General features: G+C 50.2%; 13 protein-coding genes across 13 annotated transcripts; 5 read left to right on the forward strand and 8 right to left on the reverse strand.

Moving 5' to 3' along the window:
* Window positions 1-149: 149 nt before the first annotated feature.
* Window positions 150-3,870, reverse strand: BDW74DRAFT_144441 (uncharacterized protein). Its single transcript, XM_073723028.1, has 17 exons — window positions 3,657-3,870; window positions 3,558-3,611; window positions 3,438-3,488; window positions 3,244-3,386; window positions 2,932-3,190; window positions 2,813-2,886; window positions 2,685-2,766; window positions 2,579-2,630; window positions 2,495-2,530; window positions 2,214-2,445; window positions 2,040-2,167; window positions 1,849-1,994; window positions 1,528-1,785; window positions 1,332-1,480; window positions 1,144-1,278; window positions 807-1,094; window positions 150-741 (listed from the first exon to the last, which is right to left on the reverse strand). The coding sequence occupies exons 2-17, from the start codon at window positions 3,589-3,591 to the stop codon at window positions 325-327; spliced, it is 2,484 nt and encodes an 827-aa protein (XP_073588828.1). The 5' UTR covers window positions 3,592-3,611; window positions 3,657-3,870; the 3' UTR covers window positions 150-324.
* A 188-nt stretch (window positions 3,871-4,058) lies between these two features.
* On the reverse strand, window positions 4,059-6,761 carry acuM (gluconeogenesis transcription factor RDS2). Its single transcript, XM_073723029.1, has 7 exons — window positions 6,291-6,761; window positions 6,167-6,189; window positions 5,960-5,977; window positions 5,543-5,849; window positions 4,734-5,482; window positions 4,481-4,677; window positions 4,059-4,423 (listed from the first exon to the last, which is right to left on the reverse strand). Exons 1-7 carry the CDS (start codon window positions 6,514-6,516, stop codon window positions 4,372-4,374), a joined length of 1,572 nt encoding a protein of 523 aa, XP_073588829.1. The 5' UTR covers window positions 6,517-6,761; the 3' UTR covers window positions 4,059-4,371.
* A 526-nt stretch (window positions 6,762-7,287) lies between these two features.
* On the reverse strand, window positions 7,288-8,572 carry BDW74DRAFT_48316 (uncharacterized protein). Its single transcript, XM_073732923.1, has 5 exons — window positions 8,177-8,572; window positions 8,031-8,115; window positions 7,813-7,977; window positions 7,660-7,764; window positions 7,288-7,606 (listed from the first exon to the last, which is right to left on the reverse strand). Exons 1-5 carry the CDS (start codon window positions 8,437-8,439, stop codon window positions 7,454-7,456), a joined length of 771 nt encoding a protein of 256 aa, XP_073588830.1. The 5' UTR covers window positions 8,440-8,572; the 3' UTR covers window positions 7,288-7,453.
* A 136-nt stretch (window positions 8,573-8,708) lies between these two features.
* On the reverse strand, window positions 8,709-10,860 carry BDW74DRAFT_48321 (basic helix-loop-helix domain-containing protein). Its single transcript, XM_073732924.1, has 2 exons — window positions 10,333-10,860; window positions 8,709-10,269 (listed from the first exon to the last, which is right to left on the reverse strand). Exons 1-2 carry the CDS (start codon window positions 10,403-10,405, stop codon window positions 8,999-9,001), a joined length of 1,344 nt encoding a protein of 447 aa, XP_073588831.1. The 5' UTR covers window positions 10,406-10,860; the 3' UTR covers window positions 8,709-8,998.
* Window positions 10,861-11,151: 291 nt separating this feature from the next.
* On the reverse strand, window positions 11,152-11,742 carry BDW74DRAFT_48352 (uncharacterized protein). The gene has a single exon (XM_073732926.1). The coding sequence runs from the start codon at window positions 11,517-11,519 to the stop codon at window positions 11,190-11,192; it is 330 nt and encodes a 109-aa protein (XP_073588832.1). The 5' UTR covers window positions 11,520-11,742; the 3' UTR covers window positions 11,152-11,189.
* Window positions 11,641-13,836, forward strand: BDW74DRAFT_48329 (uncharacterized protein). The gene is made up of 5 exons (XM_073732925.1): window positions 11,641-11,699; window positions 11,754-11,870; window positions 11,981-12,095; window positions 12,237-13,415; window positions 13,578-13,836. Exons 2-5 carry the CDS (start codon window positions 11,815-11,817, stop codon window positions 13,698-13,700), a joined length of 1,473 nt encoding a protein of 490 aa, XP_073588833.1. The 5' UTR covers window positions 11,641-11,699; window positions 11,754-11,814; the 3' UTR covers window positions 13,701-13,836.
* A 135-nt stretch (window positions 13,837-13,971) lies between these two features.
* On the forward strand, window positions 13,972-15,227 carry BDW74DRAFT_144451 (cytochrome c oxidase assembly protein). The gene is made up of 4 exons (XM_073723030.1): window positions 13,972-14,189; window positions 14,236-14,305; window positions 14,390-14,834; window positions 14,901-15,227. Exons 1-4 carry the CDS (start codon window positions 13,996-13,998, stop codon window positions 14,948-14,950), a joined length of 759 nt encoding a protein of 252 aa, XP_073588834.1. The 5' UTR covers window positions 13,972-13,995; the 3' UTR covers window positions 14,951-15,227.
* Window positions 15,228-16,005: 778 nt separating this feature from the next.
* On the forward strand, window positions 16,006-17,032 carry BDW74DRAFT_173577 (uncharacterized protein; the record flags this gene model as incomplete). Its single annotated transcript, XM_073727814.1, has 2 exons — window positions 16,006-16,871; window positions 16,939-17,032. The coding sequence occupies 2 exons, from the start codon at window positions 16,006-16,008 to the stop codon at window positions 17,030-17,032; spliced, it is 960 nt and encodes a 319-aa protein (XP_073588835.1).
* BDW74DRAFT_144455 (DUF803 domain membrane protein) lies at window positions 16,962-19,765 on the reverse strand. Its single transcript, XM_073723031.1, has 2 exons — window positions 18,671-19,765; window positions 16,962-18,621 (listed from the first exon to the last, which is right to left on the reverse strand). The coding sequence occupies exons 1-2, from the start codon at window positions 19,193-19,195 to the stop codon at window positions 17,251-17,253; spliced, it is 1,896 nt and encodes a 631-aa protein (XP_073588836.1). The 5' UTR covers window positions 19,196-19,765; the 3' UTR covers window positions 16,962-17,250.
* A 713-nt stretch (window positions 19,766-20,478) lies between these two features.
* On the forward strand, window positions 20,479-22,118 carry BDW74DRAFT_144460 (replication factor C subunit 5). Its single transcript, XM_073723033.1, has 6 exons — window positions 20,479-20,815; window positions 20,871-21,493; window positions 21,545-21,713; window positions 21,768-21,866; window positions 21,917-21,972; window positions 22,029-22,118. Exons 1-6 carry the CDS (start codon window positions 20,729-20,731, stop codon window positions 22,051-22,053), a joined length of 1,059 nt encoding a protein of 352 aa, XP_073588837.1. The 5' UTR covers window positions 20,479-20,728; the 3' UTR covers window positions 22,054-22,118.
* Window positions 22,119-22,230: 112 nt separating this feature from the next.
* Window positions 22,231-24,293, reverse strand: BDW74DRAFT_173580 (uncharacterized protein; the record flags this gene model as incomplete). The annotated part of the gene is made up of 8 exons (XM_073727815.1): window positions 22,231-22,379; window positions 22,440-22,874; window positions 22,943-23,014; window positions 23,077-23,426; window positions 23,479-23,497; window positions 23,551-23,695; window positions 23,757-23,834; window positions 23,886-24,293. 8 exons carry the CDS (start codon window positions 24,291-24,293, stop codon window positions 22,231-22,233), a joined length of 1,656 nt encoding a protein of 551 aa, XP_073588838.1.
* A 993-nt stretch (window positions 24,294-25,286) lies between these two features.
* Window positions 25,287-25,814, forward strand: BDW74DRAFT_173581 (uncharacterized protein; the record flags this gene model as incomplete). The annotated part of the gene is made up of 4 exons (XM_073727816.1): window positions 25,287-25,336; window positions 25,390-25,448; window positions 25,496-25,647; window positions 25,740-25,814. The coding sequence occupies 4 exons, from the start codon at window positions 25,287-25,289 to the stop codon at window positions 25,812-25,814; spliced, it is 336 nt and encodes a 111-aa protein (XP_073588839.1).
* On the reverse strand, window positions 25,745-26,710 carry BDW74DRAFT_48440 (mitochondrial 54S ribosomal protein uL16m). The gene is made up of 3 exons (XM_073732927.1): window positions 26,612-26,710; window positions 26,093-26,557; window positions 25,745-26,039 (listed from the first exon to the last, which is right to left on the reverse strand). Exons 1-3 carry the CDS (start codon window positions 26,667-26,669, stop codon window positions 25,867-25,869), a joined length of 696 nt encoding a protein of 231 aa, XP_073588840.1. The 5' UTR covers window positions 26,670-26,710; the 3' UTR covers window positions 25,745-25,866.
* Between the last annotated feature and the right edge of the window lie 37 nt (window positions 26,711-26,747).

Below are 26,747 nucleotides of genomic sequence, written 5' to 3' on the forward strand. Positions count from 1 at the left end.
TTTTTAGATGTATCCAAATAGGAGGAGCGCACCTGCTTACGCGATTTCACATGCCACGGTGAGTTAGGGCTTATCCATGACGGGACCCTACATTCGCTCTTGCTCTAGATTAAGCTTCATACTCTCAACGATGTAAAGTAATTTTATAAGTTCCATTTTCTGTTCTTTTCTTTCTCTCTTTAATTCCGGCTTAGTTCACGATGTCTTATGCATTCATTAAAGTATATAAATTCCCGGGCTTCGCATTTGACTTCCGCCATGGGTAGTTAAAAATATAGAACGGCAGTTAATATGAAAAAGCGAGAGGATTGCATCCGACGCCGCTCATACTGCGCCAGGACCAGGTTGAAGCTTCGCGTAGTTTCTTCTCAGAAGTCTGCCTGTCTCGCCTCGGTCATCGCCTATCAGATCCGCCAGCGCAATCGCCTTCCCGGCCCATCGTTTACAGTCGGCATCCGCAGCGACGAGGAAGAACTCCACCGCGCGGTTGAATGCCGTAGTTGCGAGCCACTGGACCTCGTCTTTAGGGTAAATGCTAGAGTTGGCGCCAGAATTTGGCTCTGGTTTGCGGCGGGTGAGCACGAGGGCTTGGTCGAGGACGGACTCGGCGAGGACGTACTCTTCTGCTTGTAGGGAGAGGGAGAAGAGGCAGCGGAGGTGGCGGGGCAGGTATTCGGCAAAGTTTGGGGAGTCAGTTTTATAAAATGGTATGGGAGAGGAGTGGAAGGTCTGGATCAATTGCTATGATTGGGCTGCATGTTAGTGAGTGTTTTACAGGTTGATGTAGTCGGATATGTATGGCGTACCTTGACGGCTTTGGATAAATATGAAGAAGGAGCCCCAGAACGAAGCAAACAGTCGAGGAAGACAGAGCTGAGTTTGGCGCCTACGACTGGTTTGGAGGCCTCGATTAACGTTGTGAGGTCGGCCCATTGATGAAGGTGGACGGCGGCTTCAAAGTCGAATGATAAGATGATACGGTACCTGTTCAGCCATGTGTGTTCGTGTGACTTGATAATCGAGTCGACGCCTAGAGATTGGATATAGATTCGAAATTGTTTGATGGCTTCGCGGGCTTCTCTGTAATGTCGTTCCTGAACAATGTTTAGCTTTGAACATCAAGAAGGATACACATCCATGTACCTTTCTGGTAGATTTCTTTTCGTTTCGAGCTTCCGTAACAATGATCATAGATTGGAGGAAAGTGCATTTTAGATAGTGCTCTAAGAGATCAGTATTTGGTTTTTTCTTCGTGTTATTTCGATCTAGCTCCATAAACTGCGCTGGATTTTAGCATAGAGCTGTAGAGACGTATTAAAGAAAGGCATCACCTTGATGGATATATTAAGCAGCTTGACAATATTCTGCAGTGGCGATGATTTGTATAGTTCGAGAGCGATACCATAGCTCTTACAAGCAAGCCAGCGCGCCTCGTCGGACGAAAATGGTTCCCTGCGACCGGTGTCGACTGTAGCCAATGCTATTGAATTATTAGGTATATAGACTATTATAGAACTATGGACTTACCTGACTGCAGCAAAGATGTTATGAGTCCGAGCGAGTCCTCATGGTTTGCTGTGTTTTCGCGTACAGCACATATGAAATCGAGTAGCATCTGGGGAATTTGCAGTCGTCCAAAACTGCTATCATCCAGAGTACTCATGACACCCTCAAGGCTTTGTAGCGCTATGCCTGTCTTTCCTAACTGTAGCGCATCTGCTACGCAGGACCAGATGTACTTGGCTTCTGCGCCTTGTCTGCAGAGTAACTGAATGTAGGTAATGGCTCGAGTCATCTCAGCCAAAGTTCATGCTGTAAGTAGAGAAAGTAAAAAAGTCCATGGCTTACCGAGAGATGCATCATTTGCCAGAAGAGCTAGTCTGAACATCAAATACAGCGTAAGTGGGCATGATTTGCAGTCTTCTGGTATCTCGTCAAATACCTGGCGCGCGGTAGAGGGGTTATACTTCTCCAAGACACAGAGAACGAGTTTCCTGTCGCATGTTAGTCGAGATAAGATGCGCAACATAGTATCATACCGGAAGGACTTGGTTTCAATGTCTGGAGCCTGCTTGAACATAGGTTGCTGGAGAAGGAAACGACACCATTGCTCTGCGGTGGAGGTCGAACCCTTTGATAGCATTGTGTCAATGTATTTCCAAATAAGCTGCTTTTTGTAAGTCTCCGGTACCATGGCATCGTGTAGGGCTTACAATTAGAGACGCTTGGGTCGCGTCTTCACTCGGCTTGTTCAAGCCACAATCCGTCAATGCCTGTGCTGCTGCTTCAGCCAGCCTCGGGCAGTTATCCTCACTGGAGCCAGTGCCCGTGAGTGTCCAGATGACGGAGACGAAGATCTTCTCCATCCATTGCTCTTTGGTATCCAGGTCAAGGGCCGCGAGCTTATTCAACAATTGCCCACAGGCTTCGACGAAAAGCTGCGGACTTTGAGGTGTCAGTTGTAGCCAGAAGCAAACGAAGCCGCTGTTCTTGCCTCAAGCTTCCTAGTTTCATGATATAGTGATATACTCTGTAGAAACCGATTAGCCAGGAGCGAATGTCGCACATCGGTACTCACATCTTGACTCCCGTATCACCGTCGCCCATATCCTTGATTGAGGACTTGAGTGCTAGTTCCATATGAGCGACTATTTGTCACGGAAGGGGGCTAGGTAGTGGCATACTTTCAAAATATTCTTCTTTCGGTGCTTCCTTGTTGAGGACCTCGAGCGAGAACACCAGAACAGGGAAGGAATCGCCATACTCCTAAGGCGGAGGTTAGAGAAATTCGCCAGTTGGATATCGTACTCACATCTCTCAAGAGATCTATGGTTCTGCGAAGCTCACTCTCAGAGGCTGTAGTAGTAAGATGAAGGTTAGATCGTGCTGCCGCGGTTAGTGAATTTCGACATGATGAGCGTAGTTCCCCACCATATGCATGCAAAACCAACAATCTCTTATCCTTCAGCCCTTGCGCAAGACCCTGGTTTCCATTGCTTGACCACGTCTCGCATACACTCAGAGCCCTACCTAACCATGTCGTTGCCGTGTCAAATTGACCCGCCCTGGAAGCCGAGTCCCCTATCGTATAGCATACATCAACGATCACCCTCTCTTGCTCTGTAGATCTGGTCTCCGGGATCTTCGAGAACATGTGGTCTGCAATGTGTAGTCGTTTCTGGGCCCAAGCCTATCATCAGCCTGTCAGCGATGTTTATTATCGTGATAGTGGATGCTGTTTACCATATACACACGTAGCATGTAGTATTCTGTGGCGACTGCCTCAGATTTGATGACCTCGATGTCAGGCTTAGATCTCTCGATCAGATCTAATCTCGCAGCGGCTGATTCCATCATCTTCCGGGCTAGAGTTACAAGGCCATGCTCTGAATTTATTAGCATAGGCAGACTATAAGGTAGAAGAGGAAACGACGTACCAATACAGGCCTTGACGACCTTGAACGCAAGCTCAAGACTTCGATAGTTACCTAGCCGCAAAAGAACATTTTGTCAGCCCTTGTTTGTCAGTGTAGCTCCAGCGGATGTAAGACTCGTACCCGGACCCGTAGTCGGTGCGGCGGCATCTAGCATTGCGTAGGCGAGGGCTCTGACTGCTGCGTTTTAGCATGGATACTGATATCTTCACCTGAGTATACCTTTGCAAAACAGCACAGCATCCTCATTCTCCTTGGTGGCCCTCAGTTGCAGCAGGCGAATGTTCCATAGCTTTGTTCCTTCGTTATCTAGTTGCCGGCGAGTAGACGTGGTAATGGAATCTGAGATGAGGGGAAGCCGATGCAGGGTCTTCTCGAGCAGCTCTAGAGCCTCTTGGTTGAGAGCTGGAGTACCGGGATCATCATTTTGAGTAAGTTGTTTGTGGAGGTCCACGGCAAGAGCTAGAAGGGGAGGGCGACGGAATCAGCATGCGTTTCGCTCGCACACTTTAAGCACATTATAAAACTCACCTAAGATAACTTGCAATTGATCTTTCTGCTTGCTAGTGTGCTTCGCTGACATGGCGTTGAGGTGGTTTTAGAGATGATACTTGAGGATGGAGAAAACAATAGAGTGGGTTTGAGAAGAAATCCCATGGGGTAGGCACATGATCACTTCTTTAGGTGTGAATACATAGAACATAGGACAAGCAAAATCCAACTGACAGTCGAAAGAGACCTTGCGGCAAGATCGTGAAGGCAAACAATATCCTTTCAGTAAGAATATAATACACTCCGCAGGGTCATGTTATATACGAAAAGTCAATATGTAGAGCGAATATGATCGAGACTCAAGTAATGAAAATAGCAAGCCAGTATCCGAAGAATGTACCTATTAGCCCCGTAACGCCAATTTATGAACAAGCCTTTGCCTAAACTATTTGCTATCTCGCTGTGATGGTAGGAAGTTCCCGACGATAAGAGACGGACTGAAAATATCTAAGTCAGCGAGGTCACACCAAGCCCGGCAGCAATAGGTCACTTACATGTTATGGTTGTCTCTTCGGATAGTGAATGAGAAACAGCATGGTATCCCTTCGCTCGGGGTAGTGGCATTCGGATTCTTCAAAGTGCAGCTCGTAAGCATTGCTTTTTGGGTGTTATCAAAAGCGATGGCGCCGAATTTCTCCCAATAACTCACAAGCTGATCTTCCACAATAATTTCATGGATAGCCAGCTTACCCTGTATAGGAACAACGTCAGAGTAACGCTGGGGAAGAATTGGCATTGACAACTTACGTCTCTGAGAACCTCAATAGGAACGCCTATTAATTCAGCCATTTCCTTATTACCACGGAAAATTTCACCCGTTCGCCTCCAGCAGCATGCAGGTATCGCCATACTGGCGAAAACACGATCGTATTCCATCAAGCTTCGCTCAAACCACATCTCCACCAGTATGAGCTCAATATCCGTCAACTTCTGCATTCTGTCGCGGAATTTGGGCCGGAACTTGTCTAGTTGCCGAGCAATCTTTTGTCGCGACGACAGCTGCAGGTGTTTCTCCATGTAGGAGCTTAGCCTTGCATAACCCTTGACGTAATTGAATGGCCGCAGTAACCCGGCGTCGTATTTCGCTTTGAGAAGTTTATTCATGCGCTCCTCCGGTGGATCAGACCCGGCGGGGTCTGCAGCCGTCATATAATACGTTTCCCTTGCTTTGTCGTTTCCGATCATAGCCCCCAAAGTAGTGTCACCCTGATTCTGCTGATTCTGCGGTGGTTGCAGAGGCTGTGCCTGCTGGAGCAGCGATGTATTGGGCCCTCCCAGCACAGCCATGGAGTTAATTAACGTTGGATCCGAATACATTCTCTGCATATCGTCGTTCTGAAAAATGCTGCCATCGTCTAAGAGACTGTTGCTGAGGAAGTCGCCTAAAAGATTGTATTCGTTCGTAACCTCCGGCGCGTTGAACATATAAGAAGGATGGAAAGTGTGCATGTCTTGAAACTGGTTTTGGCCACTGACCCAATCATTGTATCCAAGAACTACAGAGCTATCAGCAAGGCACCCGAGTGAAGAGTATGCGAAAATGAGCAAACGCTTACGCTGTTGCTGGGGCGTAACACCCATGTTTTGGCTTGTAGAAGAAGACATGGGCCCAGGTTGCACCGCATTCATAGAGGACGAAGTAAGGCCAAGGGGCCCGTCGCCCAGAACCTGCTGACCTGCAGCATCTTGAATATCAACCTTTCGGGGCATGGTGTGGACATTCGAGTACTCGTTATTCGAAGAGCCCTCCTCGTCTGCAGCGGACTGCTCGTGCTCGCTACGCGATCGCTTCGACGTTTCTCTCGGTTCGTCATGACACAGGTGTCCGATATTGCGCTTTATACAACGAGTGCAGGGTCGTTCCTTGATTTACGGAAAGAGGATAGTCAGCAACGATTCGTGTTCTTCCGGTTCCATCCTGCGATACGTTTCACAAGGACTCGTGTGCGGGTATAAATAAGGGTAGGTCTTACCGAATCGCAAGTCATATGCTGTAACACGTGAGCAAGTGGCCTTCCGTCAGCAAATGAATACCAATGAAGATCTCGATCGGACGGGGTTCGAGACACCCAAGTTCATATTTCTTTTTCACATCCCAGCAACGAAGGGAGGGGGAGAGGCAGTAAAGAGAGAGGGGCCGATGCTGAAGAAGAAAAACCCCCACGAGGTGATAGGCTTACCGATCGCCGACAGTAGACGCAAGCTGCAAGCGTAGCACATTGGTCAGCAACGTGTCTGGATGTTGTAGCGGCGGAGCAGACGTAGGGAACCGCTGTCGTGGCATGCCAGGGTGTGAGCTCTTACCATGATTGACCTTGCGCCGTTTCTTCGGGCTGGTGCGTGCCCCCGCAGGAGTGCTACTTTCAGCCTTTGGAGCTGGCGACGTTTGCGCGTTTTCTCTTGCAGTTGAATCGCTTTTTCTGACCGTGCTCCCCTCTGGGATGTTGCTCAAGGTCGAATTTTCCGCCGCTCCATTGCTGGTGTGTCGATCTGGGGCGGCACCCGGTTGCGCAGTAGTTTTCTCCGTCATTGATCGCAAGGCGCAAAGCTGTTGCGCAGAGGCCGGCTCACTGCTGTCACGGTCGCTGTTCGGTCGGGGACACAGGGGACAGAGTGAGATGGGCACTTGCAGGCACCGACGTGGGTTGAGCCGAAGGGAGGACGAGCAACCATCGGTTCAGCTGCACACTAGTAACGGCGAAGCTGGAGATACATGCGACCACAATTTCCCCGCCGATTGAGCGGGACTCGCAGGCACTTTGGGCTTGGGCTCTGGCAGTGGCACTACGGGCAGAGTGGGCTCTCAGTAGTCTCGGCAGCCAAATTCAATTCCCGGCCTTCTCCGCATTAGGAATCGCCGCTTTTAAATCGAGGCGGCTCAGCAACACGGCTCTCAGCCTCGGAAAGATCTTGCCTACGGTACTCTGTCCCGAACTCATGTGCGGCCAATTGCCTCGGTTTTATTAACTATATAGCAGGTTCATATTCGCAGGCATTTTTTTTAGAGCCGACGTCAGAAATGGGAGCGTTCTCAAATCCTTTGCTCTTCAAAGCGGTCCGTGAGCATGGTGAGATTCGCTGGGCCGGTTATGGTCAAAGTTGGCTTCAAACATTTTGCGTTCAACCTCAACTCTAGCTGATCCAGATCAACTGTATACTCTCTATTTTGAGAGAAGGTGTCGGCTCGTTCCGATACCGGAACCTAGTTCACCTGCGGAGTTTCATAATGTTGCATGTTTGATCAATGTGTACCCAACGCGCGAGGTACTATCTAGTAAGCGTTTGGTTCCTGTAGCCTGCCGTCGTAACGCAACGGTCGAAGGACCGCGCCGCCTGAGCCATCAAACGGTCGCGCATTTTGAGAGGGGGCGGTTTCGCTAACTCCCTGGGTTCGTACAATGCTGGTTTTCCGATGCTTGGTTTTAGGAGCATGCCCTGAATTCTTCACTTGGTCACCAAAGACAGATTCAGTCATCAGGCAGGGTTGCTAAAGTGAGCGCCGTTTGTGACCGTTTGATGGCATCATTCAATCCAGCAAGAGGGGCAGTGTTGCTTTGCATTGATTTCAGATGGTTGTTCAGCTGCTTTAGCAGACCTGACACCTCCGGGTCGGTCTCGAGCTAGAAAACACGTCGTCAGACTAGGACACATATATGAGCATCCGGACACCTACCTCACTAAAGTCTAGCGAGTCTTTTGTAAAGGAGAGGTTGAACCCGGAAGGGGCCTTGGCTTGTTTCTCGGAGCCGCCTTGGAGCTGTCGGAGAACAGGATGTTCCTAAACAATTAGCGACACAACAAAGTCAACGACCACGGAACAACATACATTCTTCATCTGCCTCTTCCGATCTGCCTCCGCGCGCTTAGCGTTTTTCTCCAGCTCCTGTAATTGCTTTGTTTCCTTTGCAAGAAGGGCCTCCTCCTTCGCAATCTCGTTATTCAGCAGATCGATACTATCGTTCATCGTAGACAAGGAAGCCTCTAACGCGCTCTGCATAAGCGAGTCAGTATGTCTACATCCGCAGCCAAATTAAAAAGACACACATGTTCCTTGAGAGCCGCTTCGTACTCGAAGACGGAGTCTTTTGTCACCGGGGGAAATGGCATTCGAGGCAGTCGCTTTCCAAGACTAAGAGACGCCAAATCAGTTAGCGTCATGTACAAAATACTAGAAATGCGCAGGCCCATACTTTTTCACAACAGCCTGGACAGCTGCCTGAGCTTCGTAGCGTTTCCGCTCATTCGGCTGCCGAACGATAACAGGACGTTCAAGAGCACGTAGCATATCGCGGATTTTGTCTTGCGTCGGTTCCGGAAGCGTAGACCATTTGGACTTGATTGTTCTCTCTGATATGTGCCGCACTTGAGGCTTCAGGTAGGCGTAGGACCTCTTGCGCCGACTGTTCTTACCTTGGTCGGGCGCATCGTCGGAATGCTTGCGTTTTGGCGGCATCGTGAAGAGTCAATTATCGCCAGGGCCTCTTTTGAGAGCCTATGGGTATGCGTGTCAGAAAGATGTTATGATCAAACTTCAATCTGCATACTATTCGAGGGGTTGCGGAGTGCGGAGTCTGCGGATGGCGGACGGCGGACGGCGGGACGGTCAAATGCCCCCAGACGCGCCAAGCAGCATAACAATCACCAAACATTACGCTAAACCGCTTTGGAATGAGAGCTTCTCCTCATTTATGGGCTTTCACATGTTTCAGCCAGGGATTGAAGCGCTGGAGATGATGTCATCATATTATTCTCTATTCATCGAATCATTATACTGTACTATCCACAATGAGGGTTGTAGCAATCGTGCTGGGTATAATCATCAACCCGATCTCAAAAATGTATAAGAGAGGTATCATATCCCGGTCCAAGATTGCGACGAGATGAACGCCTATAGTTTCGCCAGTAGAGCCTGCATCCCACCAGAACGCTAACCCGCTTCAATCAAGCCTGAAAAAGAAGGTCCGGTAAGAGCAAAGGGGTCATCATCATGTAATATCATTTTCATGGCCACATCATCTCATGAGATTGTCCCTGCCGTTTGAGAGCAACATTATGTCCAGTTGCTTTTTCAGCTGCTCGTTGCCTGTTATGATATCCTCCAGCCAGTCGGCGGCCTGGGTGAGCACAGCGCTCTTGCTGAATCCCCCACCCCTTAACCCGGGAACAAGTGTACACAGATCGTCGAACCCTTGTTTGATGAGGTTTCTCCGCTTCTGTTCTGAGTGTATGTGATTGCTTCGTTTTTGCTCCTCCGTCAAGTTCTCTCGAGGCTTCGAGTTTTGTGATGGCCTCGACTTCCGAACAGCGTCGGTGGATGGTCGTCTACCAGAGCCCTTAGAGCGTTTTGTCCGTTGCTTAGAAGTAGCCTCATCAGAAAATTCATCCTCCTCTTCTTTGGCCAACAGTCTTTGTTTCTTCTTTGGATGAGACGAGTCGTCTATGTTGTCGTCGTAGTCTTTTCTAAGGCCGTTGATATGATTGATCGTTTCAGATTCGAACGGGATGGTTTGATGGTTTACACGACGATCGGGCGTCGGTGGTCGTGTATTGGCGGCGCTGCTTTGCCGCTCGAGGCATTGTAATTTTTCCATCATCTCCTTCGTCCGTTGTTCCTCATCAGGCTGATCAAGAGGCGCCACATATCCCCTATCCATAAAGCTAGAATCGGATCCCCAGTGCAGTGGTTGAACCTTGGCGATCATTTGTCGCTCAGCCGATATTGGCTCTTGCACGTCGAAAAACATTTCCGTTGTGTGAAACCCAGCTGATATATGTGGTCGAGAGGGTACGCTGGTCCGCCTGTCCGGCACATGGCCAATGTGTTGCCGCTCCTTACCAGTACCATTAAACTGTAAGTAGTCGACATTAGAAAATGCGAGCGGTTGATTCCCATAAATAGAATTGGCCTCGGCGCTGTTCATCCCATTCTGGAAGAGCATAGATGCAGCATTCAGTACTTCCGGGTTCGGCTGCTCGGGCATATTTCCAAAGGACTTTTCAACGCCCCGTTGAGGGAATGACGGCGGGTGAGGAGGAGGAAGAGAAGAGGTAGACCCTTCGAACGTGGGCGGCAGTTCAGACCAGTCAAAGCCGGAGAGACCGAACCCGCCGTTCGTGTCATTTTGCGAGGCCGGAAACCAGTAGTCGTTCGAATAAGTGTTGCTTATCGTGGAGAGGAAAGTATCAAGCATGTTCGATTCGGTATCATTGAGGAGCGGGGGACCGACAGGTGAAGCTGGAGCAGGCTCGTAGGGCATGTCCTCAGAGATGTTATGGAAAGAATCTGCAAGCAAGACACGCGATTAGACTCGAGATAGTCAAGTCAAGTCAAATGAGGAAGACTCACAGCCAAACATTGGTGTCGAATTATTGCGTGCATGTCGGCCTTGCGCACCATTTGGCGGATTCATGCTCATCATTGAAACTTCGTTCGAAGGACAGAGTAGAAGTATATATTGAGTGTATGCAACTTATGGTGCATCGACATCTACCGGTGCAGGTAGCGAGCGACATACAAGCCGACTCAGCATACCTTACCCGCAGCTGTGCAGGCGATCGCAAATGCCGTTTCGATGCTTCCGTATGCGCAATGAGAAAGTCCTCAAGTATTGGGATAGCTTGAAGTGCAAGGTCGACGTCGCCCGTTGAACAGGGCACTGGGCAAGCAGCTTCTTTGTGTATCCAGGAAGGCGACGGGGTCCAGTGCTGTGGGCTCGAGTAATAGGGAAAAGTGAAAAAGTGTATATATGTAACCCGGCCACGGTTCGAAAGTTGAGAACAAAGAAACTATAGCACGAAGTAAGATCCACTCAGAAACAAGCGCGCGCCCCCACAATCATCAGGAAGCCAGAGGCGATGAAGAACTGAATATAGCAATAGGGCAGGTTGATGGCAGAGGGAGTGATGCGCGAGGCATAATCACATGCCAGCAGTCCTAGGCTCTTGCTAGCTCCCGTGACTAACCCCAATACAAATTACTTTCTTGCCGGCCATGGCCGCCACTACTACTGCCTACCCTACTACTTGCGGCACTGTCCCGGCGTCGGACCCTCGACCTCGGACGAACTTCCTTGGAGACGCCGTTTTTAGCATCCCTTGCGAGGTCCTTTATCAACCTCGTCCAATGACACTGCCGTTGTGCTTCCATCTTTTTAATTCTCCTAGGAGCCTCTTCCCTGCTATTTGCTTTTTTGCGGTCACTATTCATTCCACCTGAATCGTCCCCCACAAAATTCCTTCGTGGCACAACGGCCCGCCGTCAAATTGGACTTGGTCTTGGTGATTCCATCCCAGGCTACTGAGTAACTGCCCCACTGCACCCCAAGGAACTCCCACTGGGCGTGCCACAGCGTGCCACAGCCGCATACCTGGTATCCTGCACCCCCGGATTTTGACGAGACTTGTGGACAATTGCCATCTGCCGTGCGGATTTGGTGGAGAGCTACCCCTGAACCAATTTATCTTAACACCAGCTTTCTCCAGTGACCGAGGCGACGTCGGCTCGCGTCGCACGGCACGCACACGGCAGATCATACCGAAGGATCCTCCCCACGCGACCTAGGGGCTAGGGCCACTTCAGTAGATTTCCTGAGCCTACAAACGTACGGGGTTATCTCTCGGATATTGAGGGTCTTCGCTCTTCCCCGAGGAACTTGCGCTTTGGGTCACGTCCCGAGAAGCAGCGTATCTATTCAGACTGTACGACTCAGTATTGTACGATGATTGGTACTTAGGCCATGGTCGAAGCGTGCTGACTCTACTTCACAGGCCGTTATACTGCGATTATCCTACTTCGTTAGCTGTCATGAACTAGAGGATACGAGACGCGATGGATTCTGCTGCGCTCATTCGCAGGCACCATCGAACCGCGCGACTACTCAAGCCGTAAGTACTACCTTTTGTGGCAGCTGTGTTACTTCCATGCAACCTGGAGGGTACGCAACCGTGCCACTGGTGCTGAAGCATTGTTGATTGGTGTTGGAATGTTTATTCAGAGTTCTGCGAGCTTATGCGTTGGGATATTTGTCTTCAGCGACACCGAAGATCATAGCGTGCCTGCGGCGCACCTGGAGCAATAACGACTGGAGTTACCGACGGAAATTAGAGGAGGTATGTATCTCTCCCCATCTTGTCTGGCTTCCTATGTAGCAACGATCATGGATACTCTCCTATACCAGGCAATCCGGTCTAAGCCTATTTTACCCTCGTTTGTCTGATGCGGAAAGTAATATTAATGCCTTACGTACACAGTTGGTCCGAGTGCTAGCAGGCACACTGCGCCTGGAAAGCTTCCCGACTTTCTGTGGAGTGCTTGTTGGGGGTTCAACCTTTCTCCCACTGCTGACTTCGAGAGTCTTACAAACCGCGTGTCGTAGACTTGGCTCAGACCCCAGGAGCTTAAGCTCTAGAAGAGTCTTCCAGCTGATCCAATTGGCTACTGCATTCGTATCTGCGTGGCTCAGTTTCCATATTCTGAATAAACGACCTGTTTCTTTACAGACCGTGTACGGACAGTCCCAAAATGAGACTGGCCAAGAAACAACTGATTTCCAGCAAGCAACCGGGCTGCAATCACGGCAACCGCCTCGATTTGCCGGAAGGACAATGGACCTCACACTCTTCACTGTGACTCGAGCGCTAGACTCGCTGGTCTGCATCATTTGGAGCTGGGCGCAGCAGAAGTGGAGAGCCGGCCATCACCAAACTCTGAGGAATATTATCCCTGGACTTGCAGACGCTGCAGTCTTTGCTGCGAGCGCGGCAGTAGTGATGTGGGCTTGGTTCTACGCCCCGGAAAGATTGCCAAGATCGTATGGAAAGTGGATTGGAGAAGCGGCCAAGGTGGACGAACGCTTGATTGAGGCTCTTCGCCGCGCACGGAGAGGTATCTTCGTCTACGGAAAGAACACTGGACAGGCTCCGCTCCTCGAGTCAATGTGCAAAGATTTTGGCTGGCCTACCAAATGGGGCGATCCTGCCAAAACCATTCCAATTCCCTGTGAAATGGTGCACATGGGATGCGGCCCTAGCTGTGAGAAGCATGCCATCTCTCGGTTCGTGAGGACATTTAGGTTTGCCTGTGCAACATACATTCCACTCCAAATTGCCTTCCGTTTACGCTCCATGAAGTCAGCGGCGTCGATCCGACGGGCTATATCCGATGCTTTGCGGTCCTCCTTGTTTCTCGCCTCTTTCGTCAGTTTATTCTACTATTCTGTCTGCCTTAGTCGAACAAGGCTAGGCCCAAGACTCTTCAACAAGAGAACGGTTACACCGCAGATGTGGGATTCTGGACTCTGCGTCGGGGCTGGGTGCGCAATGTGTGGTTGGAGTATTTTGGTCGAGCATGCAAAGAAGCGACAGGAGATTGCATTGTTTGTGGCACCCAGGGCCGCAGCAACTGTGCTACCCAGGTTCTATGATCAGAAGGTAAGATTGAGTCCATCCATAAATTAACTTGCCCTGCCTGGCTGGGGATGGTCATGGTTACATTGCTCCAGGTGTGCCCATTGCGCCGTGTCACAAGCACCTTTTGCTGCAACGTGCTTCATTTCGTGGCTCCAACTGTGACTAATTGGAATTTCTATCTAGTATCTATATCGGGAGCGTGCTGCGTTTGCTATCAGTGCGGCGGTTCTTCTTACCTGCCTCAGAGAAAGCCCCGACATGGTTCGAGGAGTCTTTGGCAGGATTGGACGCAGTATCGTGAATTGATCTTTTTAAAGCAGATGTATTATTACCTTTTGTGGGTGCTGGCTGGCCAATGTCTCGTGCGAACGCTTTAGACGACTTATCCTTATTCTTATGTATTATACACAAAAAGATCAACCATACTTTATACAAGCTGACACTGGCAGCATATGTAGATCACACCTTGTAGATGTAGTCGGTGGTTCCTGACGGTGGAGCCGGCCTTATCGATAATAATGTCACGTGCATCTAAATCCCTCGTCGGCCGATCGTGCGATGTTTGTCCTCCGTTAATATCTGCCGCAACTCGATTATAGCCATGTTTTCTCGACTGACGCCTTCATGGGGTCGGTGCCTATCCCGGGGGGCTGGAGCCCCTCGGCCTTTGTTCTTCCAGACTGAGAGCATAGCGTCCGGGAGGAGGTACTTCACGCACAATGCCTGTCTTCATCAATCATCATCGTCAGCACCATTCAACACGCCGCAATCGCAGAAGCGCAATGCGTCCACATTGTACGCCGGACCCGTTCCGCCAGAAGCTCTCGCTAATATACGTCAGGTACTACACAATCAGCATAATCCTCGGCACCGTTGCCCTCGCCTACGGCTCCGTGCCCTTGTACAAAATGGTCCGTCTCCAGCCTCCCACTCGGTCCCCGCAACGCTCGGCATCATGCAATTACAAGTTCCCAGGCTAATAGCACTCAATCCAGATCTGCCAGCAAACCGGCTGGAACGGGCAGCCCGTTTTGACCCACCGCGCCGGCGGCGACGGCGACACCTCATCGCGCGTAACGCCGGTAACCGACTCGCGCCGTCTACGGATTACATTCAACGGCTCGGTATCCGACGTGCTCCCCTGGAAATTTACGCCGCAACAGCGTGAAGTCCGCGTGCTACCCGGCGAGACAGCGCTGGCGTTTTACACGGCTACTAACAAGGGCCCTGCGGATATCATTGGCGTTGCGACGTACAGTGTCACGCCCGGCCAGGTCGCGCCATACTTTAGCAAGATCCAGTGCTTTTGCTTCGAGGAACAGAAGCTCAATGCCGGGGAGACCGTCGATATGCCCGTTTTCTTCTTTATTGATCCGGACTTTGTGAATGACCCTGCTATGCGTGGAATTGACACGATCACACTTTCTTATACTTTCTTCAGTATGTCTTCCTGTGCTGGTGTATGGCTTGGGATGGATCGCCTGGTTGCTGACGCAGAGTCTATAGAAGCGCGATATGATGACAATGGTGTGCTTAAGCCCATTGCGGGCAACTGATACCCTCCGATACTACCTCCCAGTGAACCTAGATAATGGAACCCAGGCTATATCCAGCCCACGATAAGCTGCGGCTGAACGGCGATCGGAGTCAAGGCCATGTTTACTGGATATGTCTTCCGCGCTCCTCTAGACACTCCTCGAAGTGTACATACCACCCTCCTCAAAATCACTATATAAATGTACCATAGCAAGCACGATCGGCGTTTTGGGACATCTACTATAGCCTTTGTACATACTGGCTAATTTCAATGATATTTAAAACGTCTACAAAGCCGACCGGTGGACACTGATTGTTAGGCTGCCACTGTTGGGGTGCGCCTGCTGGCCAGAGTACAGTGGCTCAGCGAACAACGGCACAATAGGAGCTCCGTCTCTGAAAGTCCGAGCTCGGCAAGCAAACCACCGGTCAAGCATCAATCGTTTGTTTCGTGTCAACTTTACTGGTGAGTAGAATTCCAACCGAGTTCGATCATCTGTTTTGGTTCCATTGAGGTTTATGTATTTTTTATGTATAGCGGGAGCGAATTCACTATCTAATCACAGAACCTTTGGTGGAACGCGTTAAGTCTAGCGGCTTTCCGTCAATTAGGTAGGAAAAGGACCAGGTAATCACGAGGCTCAAATGACTGATCGATCGATCATTGTGCTCGATGATCTTCGCAATAAGCAGGGAAGACCCTGCATGAAAGTGACGGAACATGTATCCGAACCCTGTATATTGTACCAAACGGGTTACTTCACCCTTGCCATATACTAAAGTGGATACTGCGTCCTACTATGTACTTCCATAAAGCCTTTGCATCGCACAAGTCCAGCGACTTTGAAGTCATTCATCAAGGGTGCTGAGCTTACAAGCCAATTCGATCTACTTTCATAAATCAGTCCTGTCGACCCAGCAACGGCCCAAACAAGCACACTATTCCTTATCAATAAGCCCTTTCTTTAACCCACTTATTGACATTGTTCCATGAATCCAGCACCAAAACCCAAACTTTACTACAACCTCACCCTTTCTCTCCCCCAGAAAGGTCGGGACACAAAGAGCAAGCCAAATGCCTCCAGCTAAACCAGCCTCCGCAGCACCAAGCAACCACTTCCTCTTTGACCCCTGGAACTCCGCCTCCTCCGGCCACCAGCGCTCCGAGTCAAACCCCGGCACTGCATGGCGACGAACCCGCGAAGCAAAGCTCGCGCAGCAGTTCCGCTCGGGCGACTGTACGATCAACTCGCTTGTTTATGATGGTGTGGGCCGGACGTATGAGAAGGGCGAGTGGGAGTGGGATTGGGGTGGTGATGCACGGGGTGGAAGGGGTGGGGATGGGAGGAGTGGGAAGGGAGGTGCGAAGAGAGTTGTTGATCAGGACTCGAAGCAGAGAGATATTCGGAGTATGATGGGGCTGGGGAAGGGGGGCTCTTCTGCTAGGCTAGGGCTGGGCTTGGAAGATAAGAAGGGTATCTCGACGTCCATATTATCACCAAGTTCAACTCCATCGCAAGAACCAACGCAAGTGCCAACACCACCGTACAAACCATGCCCCGAAGACCTCACACCCGGTGCATTCAGCGGAACAAGCATACCTTCCATCTCAACCTCCCAAAGTCAACCGCAATCAACACCAATCAACAGCAGCAGCATCTCTTCCTCAACACCCCCCGAATCAAATATCCTCTGCGGCGCCATAATCTACATAAACGGGCAAACCGCGCCTCTAGTATCCGATCATAAGCTAAAGTCCCTGCTTGCCGCGCACGGAGCAACACTCTCCCTCTCGCTCTCCCGCCGCGTAACGCACGTCATCATCGGGAAGCCGAATTCTGGGCCTGGGCGCGGTGCAGGAGGGGGGTTGGCAGCGGGAAAGATTCAGAAGGAGATGAGCAGAGGTGGGTGGAGGGGAATGAGGATTGTTGGGGTTGAGTGGTATGTCTTCTTTCCTTTTGCTCTGTGACGTAAGGTCATATGTGGATGCTAATGTTGGCTTTGACAGGGTATTGGAGAGTGTGAAGGCCGGGAAGCGGCTTCCTGAGACGAGGTTTGCGGTTAACCTGGGGAGCCAGCGGAGTGTGTTAGGATTTATGTAATTGTACTGGGACGACATCTGCATCTGGTTTTGGTGTTCGGCTGCTGGGTTAGGGCTAGAGTCGGAGTTCCTCTTTTCTTTTTCTGTTTTGGGTGGTATGCTCATTCATGTCCATTATCTATGATACCCTCATGTCACATTATTATATACATACATACAAATGTACAACCGTACAAGCATTATCATATCACGTAATATAGAAGCGAGTCAGGTGGCTGTCTATACAAACGCCCAGCCTTGACCAGCTTTGCTCCCTACGCTGCTCGCGGAATCGTGCCGACGCCATCCGCTCTGACTGCGAGGGACAGCCAACAGCGATCCGCGACTGCTTTCCGAGGATTGCTGCTGTTCGGGTTGTGGTTGGTACTCATGCTGGTGTTGATCGTGTTCCGCATTGGACAAATCTAGCGCCGATTCGTTATCTGGAAGTGGTGGTAATGGGTTCAACCGGAGCCGCGGGGGGTAAAGAGACGAATGCGAATTCAAGCTCCGGCCAGAGGGAAGACGATTCGGGTTTTCGTCGTCGTCGTAAGGGTCATAAGTGTCGTAGTTATAGGTTTCATAGTCGTTATCATCATGACTGCTCTCTGAGTTCGTTCGTAGGCGTTCGTGTTTCTGATTCTCATTCACGTGTTCGGCAACCGTGTCGCCCTGGACGAGCCCTAGATGCTCTTCTTCAGATGCCATGTTTCGTATGTGACCTCGTCGTAGGATGCCTCGGGGACTGCGGCTGCGGCTGCTGCTGTTCGGTCTTGATGTGTCAGCGGGTGACTTGGCCCTGGCGAATATCTCGCGGAAGGAGAAGTGCCGGTGTGGTGGGGGTGCTGGGGCAGCTAAGCGGGTTTGGTCTCGCTCTTCGTCCGCCCATGAGACGGTCCGTGGTGGATGCGCCCCAGGGTAGCTAGTGTCCACATCCTTAGGGTCTGATCCCGGTATTGGCTCATGGACATGTTGATCTTCAGGTACTGGTCTCCACGGTGAATTCATGATACTGGACGTCCGCGATCGAAGCTCGTTCATAAAGGAATGGACCCTTGGGGAAGTCGGGTTGGAATCTTCTGGCGAGCCCTCGGGGAAGCGAGACATTCCTAGCGGGGGTAGCGGGGTGGGCGTGCGCCGTAGAGACTTTTCACTGAGGACAGTCTTGCGCCTGCGCAGTCCGTCCCATTCGACAATCTCGTTGTCAGCCGGTGGCTTGGTGTCTTCTTGTCGTTCGTGATAATATCGGCGCGCTTCTTCGGCCTCGATATTGCGGCGCGGGGTGGATAGGCGGCGGATGATAGCGGCTGTGCCGCGAATGGCATCGGCTTTTGGTTCATATTCGGGCTCTTCTTGCGTTGCGACTTCGCGAATCTGGTCGAGATCACCTTTGAAGACAGCGGCATCAGGAACGTCTTTGGCGGATTTCGAGAGTTGCAGTAAGACGACACCAGCGCAGATTTGCAGAAAGCCGAGGATGACAGTAGCGATTTGCATGCCTGTTCCTTTGAACCCTCGAAAAAGGATGGCGGAGGAGATAATGGTAGAGCTGGTGAAGAAGACGTAGTAGGTGGGTGTGACGAGCGCAGCATTGAAAATGTTTAGTGCTTTCTAGTTTCCGTCAGTATGACCATGGACAGGAGAACCAAGGTGTACTCACATTGAGATATATAATCTCGGTCAACAGCGTCGCGATTACGAACACGAGTAACACATACATGAACCACTCTTTAAACTGAGACTTGCCGTTGATCTGAGCGAGCAAGGCCGCACCCAAACCTTGAGTGGCCACCACACTCAACCCTCCGATCAGACTGCAGATGCTGATGTAGACGAACATGCTCTTCTTGCCGTACCTCGGCCCTGCCCAGATAGCTGTTATGGCACATGCGACAATGACGACCCCGGCATAAGACAAAAACCCGGGCGCTATAACATAACTTTTCATGTCTTGGATATCCGCAACAGACGATTGCTCAGGCGCATTCAGCGCAATGACTACTGAGCCCAGGATACAGGTGAAACAGCCCACCTTACCCACGAAACTCAGGCGCTCCTTGAGGAAAATGGCGGATAAGATCGTCGTGATCACCACGGAAAGGGCGCCTAAAGGCGTCACCAAAATGGCGTCAACGAAAGCATAAGCCACAAAATTGCAGATTTCGCCGATGATCATGAGTGTCATGCCCGACCACCACCACAAGTTCTTGAGATACCCATATCCTTCACCCGCTTCCTCATTGTACTTGACGTTCGCTCGCAAGAGACCGACTTTCTTCAGCACAAATGAAACTCCAATGAACAGCCCAGAGGCAACCGCGAGTGCAATTCCAACTGCTTTGTAGGCTGGCGGACGGTCACCGCCAGAACTGACTCCGGAGCGTGGAAAGAGATCCATGGTACTGCCCGCAGTATCATCGACCGTTGTGATATGTACAGTGAACAGACTCGATGCGACAAGATGGGAAATCGATATATAATATTCTAGGCCATGGCCCAAGGTCGACGGTCGGCACAGTGTGAAGGTGAAACGGTGTGAAAGACGGCGGTTGATGGCGCTTAGGAATGCGGGGGGGTGGATGCTGATGTTCAGGAATGTCGGGGATCGAACAGGTGGAGGAAGAGTCGAGGACAGTTCGGAATTTCAAGAAATAAAGCAGACAACGAAACAAAGAATTCAGGGGAAGAAGCTGAGACGTGGAGCTGACTGCATCATGGTTGTGGACTTGTTGGTTGATGCTTTGGAGGAGGCTGGGGGACCCACCGCTGGCTCTTGTCTTTCTCAAGTCTCAACGGAGCCATCGCTCGTGACCAATATCAGACGGCTTTATATGTGGTATTTGGTCTAGGTTCTAGACTGTGTCTAAGACTCGAGGCTGAGTAGTTTCTAAAGATAACGATCCATTGCTGGTGAACTATGGGATTCTTAAGGGATAGACCCAGTATATCTAGGTAATCCGCACGTCTTTGCCACTATTTCCAAGCGCATCTATTGCTGCTTGCTGGCATATTTTGACTACTAAGTATACGAATCTATAAGTGCGAGTTCGTTGGCGATGACAGCAAGACTCGAAGTTTCAAGTGAAAATGGCTGTCTGCCAATCGCTGCTGGTTGCATCCTCGCTAGACCATGGCCTAGAATAGCAGACCACTGCATCGGGGCGCTAACAAACCATGGCTGATAAGAGCACGAGATGGACTCGTCATCGATGGACAACCGTTAATGGTCCTACCAGTCTCCGAAGCAATCATCCAGAGCATAACTTAGGGCTACGGCTGGTCACTGTTTGGGCAGCTGGGGATCTGCAAGCTTATCGTGGGCTAGATCGTTGGTGGGACAACCGTTCTATCGACAGTTCGACACCTGTAGACTGCAGTGTACAGCACGAATGAAGTATAAAACATTTTGACGTTGAAGCTGGAGAGAAACCGTCATTATGTTGTCATCAAGGAGCATGGATCTAGATCTATTATCTCGACCGTTTTTTATCCGGCCACGTGGGATTCTCTTATGCTTCATGCCTTCATGCAGTCAGTGTATAGACTTATACTCTTGTATTAGTCATGCGCATAACTGTCAATTAAGCTCGCGTCCCTTGACGCGTCTGAGCTTCGACTTTCGTGATTTCGTGAGCTGTCGATTCAAGCAGCTAAGCACTCGACAATACAATTTCTCGATTACTGCTTGATACGAGAATAGAATATTATTACACCAATCATGGCTCTCTTAGTCGACAAACACCGTCCTAGATCCCTCGACACTCTCTCATATCACCATGACCTCTCCGCCCGGTTAAGGTCTTTGGTATGCAATCGACCTTGTACCTAAGCTCAAGTTGAAGATCTAACGGCTCGTGCAGGCCCAAAGCGGCGACTTCCCCCATCTCCTCATGTACGGCCCCTCCGGCGCAGGCAAGAAAACCCGCACAATCGCAACTCTCAAAGAACTATACGGCCCCGGCGTTGAAAAGATCAAGATCGACAACCGAGTCTTCCAGACAACCAGCAACCGCAAGCTGGAATTTAACATCGTCTCCTCTGTCTACCACCTCGAAATCACACCCTCCGACGTCGGCACCTACGACCGAGTCGTTGTGCAAGAACTGCTCAAGGAAATCGCCCAAACACAACAGGTCGATCTGTCTGCGAAACAGCGGTTCAAGGTCGTGGTCATCAACGAGGCGGATCATCTCACACGAGATGCTCAAGCGGCCCTCCGACGAACGATGGAAAAATACAGCCCGAACTTGCGATTGATTCTTCTGGCAAACAGCACGTCGAACATCATTGCGCCCATCCGCTCGAGAACTCTGCTGGTTAGAGTCGCGGCGCCGAGCGAGGACGAGATTTGTGATATCTTGAGTGCATCTGCGAAGAGGGAGAATTGGAATGAGGCTCCGGGACTCAATAAACGGATCGCGAAGGAGAGTGGACGGAATCTTCGCCGGGCGCTGCTTATGTTTGAAGCTATTTATGCGCAGAGGTGTGCTTCCTGGTATCTTCTCAGTGGGCGTGGCTAATGAGGACTGTGCAGTGAGAAAGTGTCGGATAATACGCCCATCCCACCACCTGACTGGGAAGCGCTTATCTCCCTGGTTGCGCAAGAGATTCTTGAGGAGCGATCACCGGCTAGATTGCTACAAGTCCGTGCCAGGTTATATGATCTTCTGACTCATTGTATACCCGCTACGACGATTCTCAAGGTCCGCCCTTCGATACTTAAGAAGTGAGGTATAAACTAAACTAACCTTGTTTAGACGCTGACGTTCAAATTGATTGCCAATGTTGACGACACCCTAAAACCTGAAGTAATCAAGTGGTCTGCCTTTTATGAGCACCGAATTACACAGGGTAGTGTAAGTGCTCAATCAGACCCCTAAGGATTACCAGAACTGACACGGAGCAGAAAGTGATTTTCCATCTCGAGGCCTTTGTTGCTAAGTTCATGCGTATTTATGAGAGGTCTGTACTTGTATTTCCCGAGTGCATAATAAATTTACTAACCGTAACTCGCGCAGTTTCCTGATGGGCATGGATTTTTGAAACGAGATATAGATAGGACAAATCAATGATGTATTAATGCTCCATAAACACTATCAATGATTTGTAGAGGTTTTCTGATCTACGGCCGATCAAACCAAGTTCTCAGTGGCATACATAGATATATTCATCGCTATGCCGTATATTCATCTGGACTTTGGCGGCGGAGACAAATGGCTCTTACAGCGCACCATATGGCAGCACATTCTCGATGATATACTCCACTGCCTCTGCGCGATATGTCTCCTCCTCGATGCTGGACCCATGCCCACTAAAAACCATGCTCTTCCTCTCATCTCCATACTCAGGCCATTTCGGTAACGTGCTTTCTGTTAAAACCAAAGTCAGATAAGCTCAACGACAAAAAACTAGTCAGGTAGTAGACGTACCTCCCCCAGGATTAGGATTCAGCCCATGCGCAAACGAGATCCAAGCACTGCTGACCTCATAAGCCAGCGCCCGATCCCACGGGTGATCGGGAATCAAGTTCGAAAAGACATAGCGCTGTTCCAGTCCGGTTCCGATGCCGCTTGTGATGTTCGCGGCAGTCGTGTCGTGCGGGAGATGGTTGAAGCGGTAGCGGTAGACTGGACTGTTGCCGTTGTTGTTGTTGTTCTTGGTAAGCCATTGCGCGATCATGCGTGCAGGCGCAATCTGCACAATGTCCCCGAAGATCGAGCACGCCTTCTTATCGAGCTTTCCGGATGTCAGGGGCGTGGTTCCTGTGTTGTAGGGGCAGCCGTGGCGCGGATCGTCGGGGTACATATCTAGAAATGTTGAGACCGTTGAGTTAGGGAGGTTTTTGGGACGGTGGAAGCCTTCGGCTGTTGTTTATCGCGAGATGGTCAGAATTGAATGAGAATTGGGAGAGGGATAGATGCAGACTATGTACCGAGTGGACCACGTAATTGTTCTGTGGTGTTTATCCCTGTTGGCGCGGAGTTTGTGCCTTCGTCTGTGTTTGCTGTCGTGGTAGATTATGAGTTAGGGCTTAATCTTATGGCGGAGGTAGATGTAGGAACATACTTCCAACAATGGTAGGTACCTTGACATACTTCCCAGCAGGCAACGCGAACTGAAGGGAAGTCTGTGTGAAGCTGCTATCTATTGATTGACCTGTGCCAGAGCCCACGCTATTAAGGAAAGTCTCAATCGGCAGCTGGCGAATACAGTCGAGCTGCTTGGCTGTTGATGCATTCGCAAACGACTTGCAAGGCGTGTCCGTGACAAGGTTATCAAATGACTCTTGGAATTTTGCGGTATTGGCGTACGTTAGAGGGAAAGCACCGCCGCTCTCTAGAATAGCTCCCCGAAAGAGCTTGTCGTCTCGGCCTCCGTAGGCCATCATGTGGGAATAGACGGATACAGCGCCGGCGCTGTAAAGCGAAGATCAGAGCAGGCCGCAATATGATTTGTGTATCAACTTACGACTCTCCAGCTATGGTTACTATGCACATTTAGACGGAGAATATGGTGTAAAAGTGAAGACTGGAGTCATACCTTTAGTTGGGTCTCCTCCAAAGGCCGCAATGTTTTCCTGGATCCAGTGCAATGCTAGCCGCTGGTCTAGCATGCCGAGATTGAGCAGGTCATGGTCTGCCATCTGCTGCCCGTTCAAGAATCCTAGGGGCCCAAGTCGATAGTTCTATTTGAACTTGTAAATGTTTATAAATCTTCAAATTGCCATCCCGACTGCACAAACGTACCACTGACACAAGCATTACCTCCTTGCTAATCTCGGAAGATATGCGAACTATATTGGTTCCTTCGAACCTTGGATCTGCCTATTACATTCAGTAGCTGACCATTGTAGCAATCTGACTCCAATCACAAACCGTATACCCTCTCTGTAGCCCTCCACCGTAGAACCATACAAGCACTGGCTTAGGTGTGTTGTTACCAGTGTGCCCATCCGGGCGCCAGATGTTTAAGCTTAGGCAATCCTCACTCGAGTTTGGATTGGAGTCGATGTCTGGCCCGTAGCAAGCTGGACCAAAAGATTGCGCAGCCAAAGTACCGAAAGATGCATTCAGTGGTTCTGCCTGCCGTAGACGAAGATTGCCTACCGGAGGTTGAGCATAGGGTATCCCTAGGAAGTGTTGTACTTGGCTAGACGCATAGTCGACTCCCACAACAGTGCCATTGCGAATCTTGACAGAGACAGAAGAGTTCTGCTCAGCCAATGCCACTGCTTGCCCTATCAGGTACGGAACGAGTAGAAAGGTCTGTATGCGGAGGAGCATGATCTCAGCTAGGGTCGATTCCACCTATTTCTCCGAATGACAAACTCAGAAGCCGTAGATATCTCAATCTCAGCTTTGAAAAGTAGGTCGCCCATAACTTTTGTACATCGGACTTCCTGCTACTCGAACTCTCCACTGTGTCCCCACGTTCTCAAAGCCGCTGTAAGTGTCTCCACCCCGGGATAGTGCTATGCGGGGAGGCCACCAGCGAAGCACGGAGAAGCTCCGTGAGTAACCCATGATTTAATGGCGCTGGAATTGAGCAAATATGTCTCCACCCCCAGAGCGGATGAAGCTCAAAAGATCCGCCGAAGGCGCAGGTTTAGGTACCGAGTCTTCACGGCCTGAAGCCGATATTGGATATTGAGAACCGAGGTATGATTGAGTGCATGAACCTCAGATACTGCGAGTCGTGCTATAAGAACATAAGCTTGAAGCTTCAGACATTGTCATGGTTGGCTTCAGTGCCGGTCACAGCTCGAGGTCCTGGCATTTTGCACTAAATGATGCGTCTACTTGTAATGACGGCGCAGACTCGGTACTCCACTCAGAAGCAGACCTGTAAAGGTCCTTGGTCTCTCATTCATGCAAGAATAAGGATAACAGAGCGGTGTTGTGGTAGGAAGTGGCTAGGGACTATGATCGGTGACGTGACCCGTCAATGGCTGAATGTATACAGAGTGTCCGTGTCCAATTAGCAAGGCCAATTTCAGAGATAGTTTGCTTGTATGTTGGTTGTACTATAATGCAGGGATATCTTCATTCCAGGGACGTCACAAATGATAAGGTCCACAGCTTGGTTAAGAAGGTTGAGAGAATGGTTGACGGTTGGGAAGAAGTACATACGTCATACTTTCATAGTCGCTATTTATGAGAGTACCTCGTCCCTCAACTTTGCTGAATTCGATACAGATCACTTACAAGTTACAACCAAGACCGATTCAACCAACAGAATTACTTTATTTGCTGTTTCGTGTGAAGCATAACACCACGATGTCTGACTCTAAACTGATGGATATCGAAGCTGGCGGCGAACAGACACAGTAAGATCGAGAAGATTCAAACGGTATAAGTGCAGTCACTGATAATAACACAGGTATGAAGGCATCCGGCAGTTCAGTAAGACACCAGAGAAGGCAACCGGGCAGCTAGGTTGTATCACTCCCCTTGCCTACATTGAATTCGATGCTGACCGTGCCCAGACAACCTCCCACACACCAAGAGCGAAATGAGAACTACGCTCGCCGGCGACCACAGTGATGCAAAAGCAAAGAGGGAGGACACTAAATTGGCGCACAAGCTTGAGCTTGGGGAGCGCACTTCTGGCATATCCGGATATACCAACAGAGGCCCGGTAAATTCCCTTCCCTATAAACTCCTTGTGTGACATATCTGTAAGTTGCAATGAAAAAGAAATGCCCAAGCTGATAATGTACATGTTCGAAGGTCGAAACCGAAGACGATGCTGCCAAGTCTAGGAGGGAACAAGGGTATGGACCTGGTTCTGGGGTCGGCGCGTAGAGAGTTGAACCAGAAAAAAAATGACCAGTGGATAAGGTGATATATACCCGGCTTATTGCGATGCCGAGGGGCTGGAGGATGCGGACTTCGGGGGATTGGGCATGTCATTAGTTCCAAGAGGCGGGTCTCTCCGGGCTCGCTTCAAGCTCTCCAATGTAACACCATTGCCGAGCTTCGTAATGCCGACAACTGGCGGATCACCCTTGTTCACGAATTCCCAGAGACCTGTATATAGTTAAATAATCTGGATTCATCGCATTTCGGGATCCGTTACGTACCGGGCAACTTGTGACCAGCCAGACGGAACGCTTCCCTCGCAATCTTCTCGTGGATGTCGCCCTTGAGCTCAAAGACGATCCTGCTAACGCCAACCTTCGCAGTCCAGTAGTCGAATTTACCCTTACCCTTACCCATACGCTGCTCATTACCCTTAGTATACACACCAATGTTGGCACTGACGCGCTTGTATAATGTGTAGTTCATTCCTCTCAGACGTCTCTTGATGGTTTCCTCTGCGATCTTGAGTGAAGAGGCCGGCAGTCGGCGGTCGTGGTCCTTCATTCGTAGTCCGTAATCTCCCCATACCACTGTTGTGCCTCGCATTGAACCTCCGGTTGCGACATGTGGGCGACCCTTGGGTGACTTGGAGACTTCCGCCATCTTCGGCGTAAGCCAGTCAAGAGCCGGTGAAGTTGTAGAGAAGCATCGTGATAGTGGGATGAAAGAAGTTCGCAGGCCTAATGCTAAAAGTGCATCAGTATATTAGGAAGTTTTTTCGTACTAAAGTGAGTCCTTACAGGATGGCTGAAAGCAGGCCAGTTGCGGCCGTGCCAGATACCTGAGATGTGACCCCATTGTTATTATCGAGCACGACGCTTCAGCGGAATGGAGTGATATCCAAGGACCGCAGACTTTCTGGCCATCGGCTTTCCT

Source organism: Aspergillus multicolor (assembly GCF_047715735.1).
Source record: "Aspergillus multicolor strain CBS 133.54 unplaced genomic scaffold BDW74scaffold_2, whole genome shotgun sequence".
Taxonomy (NCBI): Eukaryota; Fungi; Ascomycota; class Eurotiomycetes; order Eurotiales; family Aspergillaceae; genus Aspergillus; species Aspergillus multicolor.

Excerpts from the sequence above, each read along its gene's own strand:
- BDW74DRAFT_144460 (XM_073723033.1), top strand. The coding sequence starts at position 20,729 with ATGGCTCTCTTAGTCGACAAACACCGTCCTAGATCCCTCGACACTCTC. Across the intron at positions 21,714-21,767 it reads CCGCTACGACGATTCTCAAG|ACGCTGACGTTCAAATTGAT; the intron begins GTCCGCCCTTCG and ends AACCTTGTTTAG. Across the intron at positions 21,973-22,028 it reads TTCATGCGTATTTATGAGAG|TTTCCTGATGGGCATGGATT; the intron begins GTCTGTACTTGT and ends TAACTCGCGCAG.
- BDW74DRAFT_144441 (XM_073723028.1), bottom strand. The coding sequence starts at position 3,591 with ATGCTAGATGCCGCCGCACCGACTACGGGTCCGG. Across the intron at positions 3,489-3,557 it reads CGCACCGACTACGGGTCCGG|GTAACTATCGAAGTCTTGAG; the intron begins GTACGAGTCTTA and ends TTTTGCGGCTAG. Across the intron at positions 2,767-2,812 it reads CCATAGATCTCTTGAGAGAT|GAGTATGGCGATTCCTTCCC; the intron begins GTGAGTACGATA and ends CCTCCGCCTTAG.
- BDW74DRAFT_48352 (XM_073732926.1), bottom strand. The coding sequence starts at position 11,519 with ATGATCTGCCGTGTGCGTGCCGTGCGACGCGAGCCGACGTCGCCTCGG.
- BDW74DRAFT_144455 (XM_073723031.1), bottom strand. The coding sequence starts at position 19,195 with ATGACACTCATGATCATCGGCGAAATCTGCAATTTTGTGGCTTATGCT. Across the intron at positions 18,622-18,670 it reads CCGAGATTATATATCTCAAT|AAAGCACTAAACATTTTCAA; the intron begins GTGAGTACACCT and ends GACGGAAACTAG.
- BDW74DRAFT_48440 (XM_073732927.1), bottom strand. The coding sequence starts at position 26,669 with ATGGGGTCACATCTCAGGTATCTGGCACGGCCGCAACTGGCCTGCTTT. Across the intron at positions 26,558-26,611 it reads GGCCTGCTTTCAGCCATCCT|CATTAGGCCTGCGAACTTCT; the intron begins GTAAGGACTCAC and ends ATGCACTTTTAG. Across the intron at positions 26,040-26,092 it reads GGCTGGTCACAAGTTGCCCG|GTCTCTGGGAATTCGTGAAC; the intron begins GTACGTAACGGA and ends AACTATATACAG.
- acuM (XM_073723029.1), bottom strand. The coding sequence starts at position 6,516 with ATGACGGAGAAAACTACTGCGCAACCGGGTGCCGCCCCAGATCGACAC. Across the intron at positions 6,190-6,290 it reads ACGGCGCAAGGTCAATCATG|CTTGCGTCTACTGTCGGCGA; the intron begins GTAAGAGCTCAC and ends CTACGCTTGCAG. Across the intron at positions 4,424-4,480 it reads CGAAGAGACAACCATAACAT|TCCGTCTCTTATCGTCGGGA; the intron begins GTAAGTGACCTA and ends AGATATTTTCAG.
- BDW74DRAFT_48329 (XM_073732925.1), top strand. The coding sequence starts at position 11,815 with ATGGATTCTGCTGCGCTCATTCGCAGGCACCATCGAACCGCGCGACTA. Across the intron at positions 11,871-11,980 it reads ACCGCGCGACTACTCAAGCC|AGTTCTGCGAGCTTATGCGT; the intron begins GTAAGTACTACC and ends ATGTTTATTCAG. Across the intron at positions 12,096-12,236 it reads ACCGACGGAAATTAGAGGAG|TTGGTCCGAGTGCTAGCAGG; the intron begins GTATGTATCTCT and ends TTACGTACACAG.
- BDW74DRAFT_48316 (XM_073732923.1), bottom strand. The coding sequence starts at position 8,439 with ATGCCGCCAAAACGCAAGCATTCCGACGATGCGCCCGACCAAGGTAAG. Across the intron at positions 8,116-8,176 it reads GTCCAGGCTGTTGTGAAAAA|TCTTGGAAAGCGACTGCCTC; the intron begins GTATGGGCCTGC and ends GGCGTCTCTTAG. Across the intron at positions 7,978-8,030 it reads AAGCGGCTCTCAAGGAACAT|AGCGCGTTAGAGGCTTCCTT; the intron begins GTGTGTCTTTTT and ends TCGCTTATGCAG.
- BDW74DRAFT_48321 (XM_073732924.1), bottom strand. The coding sequence starts at position 10,405 with ATGATGAGCATGAATCCGCCAAATGGTGCGCAAGGCCGACATGCACGC. Across the intron at positions 10,270-10,332 it reads TTCGACACCAATGTTTGGCT|ATTCTTTCCATAACATCTCT; the intron begins GTGAGTCTTCCT and ends TCTTGCTTGCAG.
- BDW74DRAFT_144451 (XM_073723030.1), top strand. The coding sequence starts at position 13,996 with ATGTTTTCTCGACTGACGCCTTCATGGGGTCGGTGCCTATCCCGGGGG. Across the intron at positions 14,190-14,235 it reads AAGCGCAATGCGTCCACATT|GTACTACACAATCAGCATAA; the intron begins GTACGCCGGACC and ends AATATACGTCAG. Across the intron at positions 14,306-14,389 it reads CCGTGCCCTTGTACAAAATG|ATCTGCCAGCAAACCGGCTG; the intron begins GTCCGTCTCCAG and ends CACTCAATCCAG.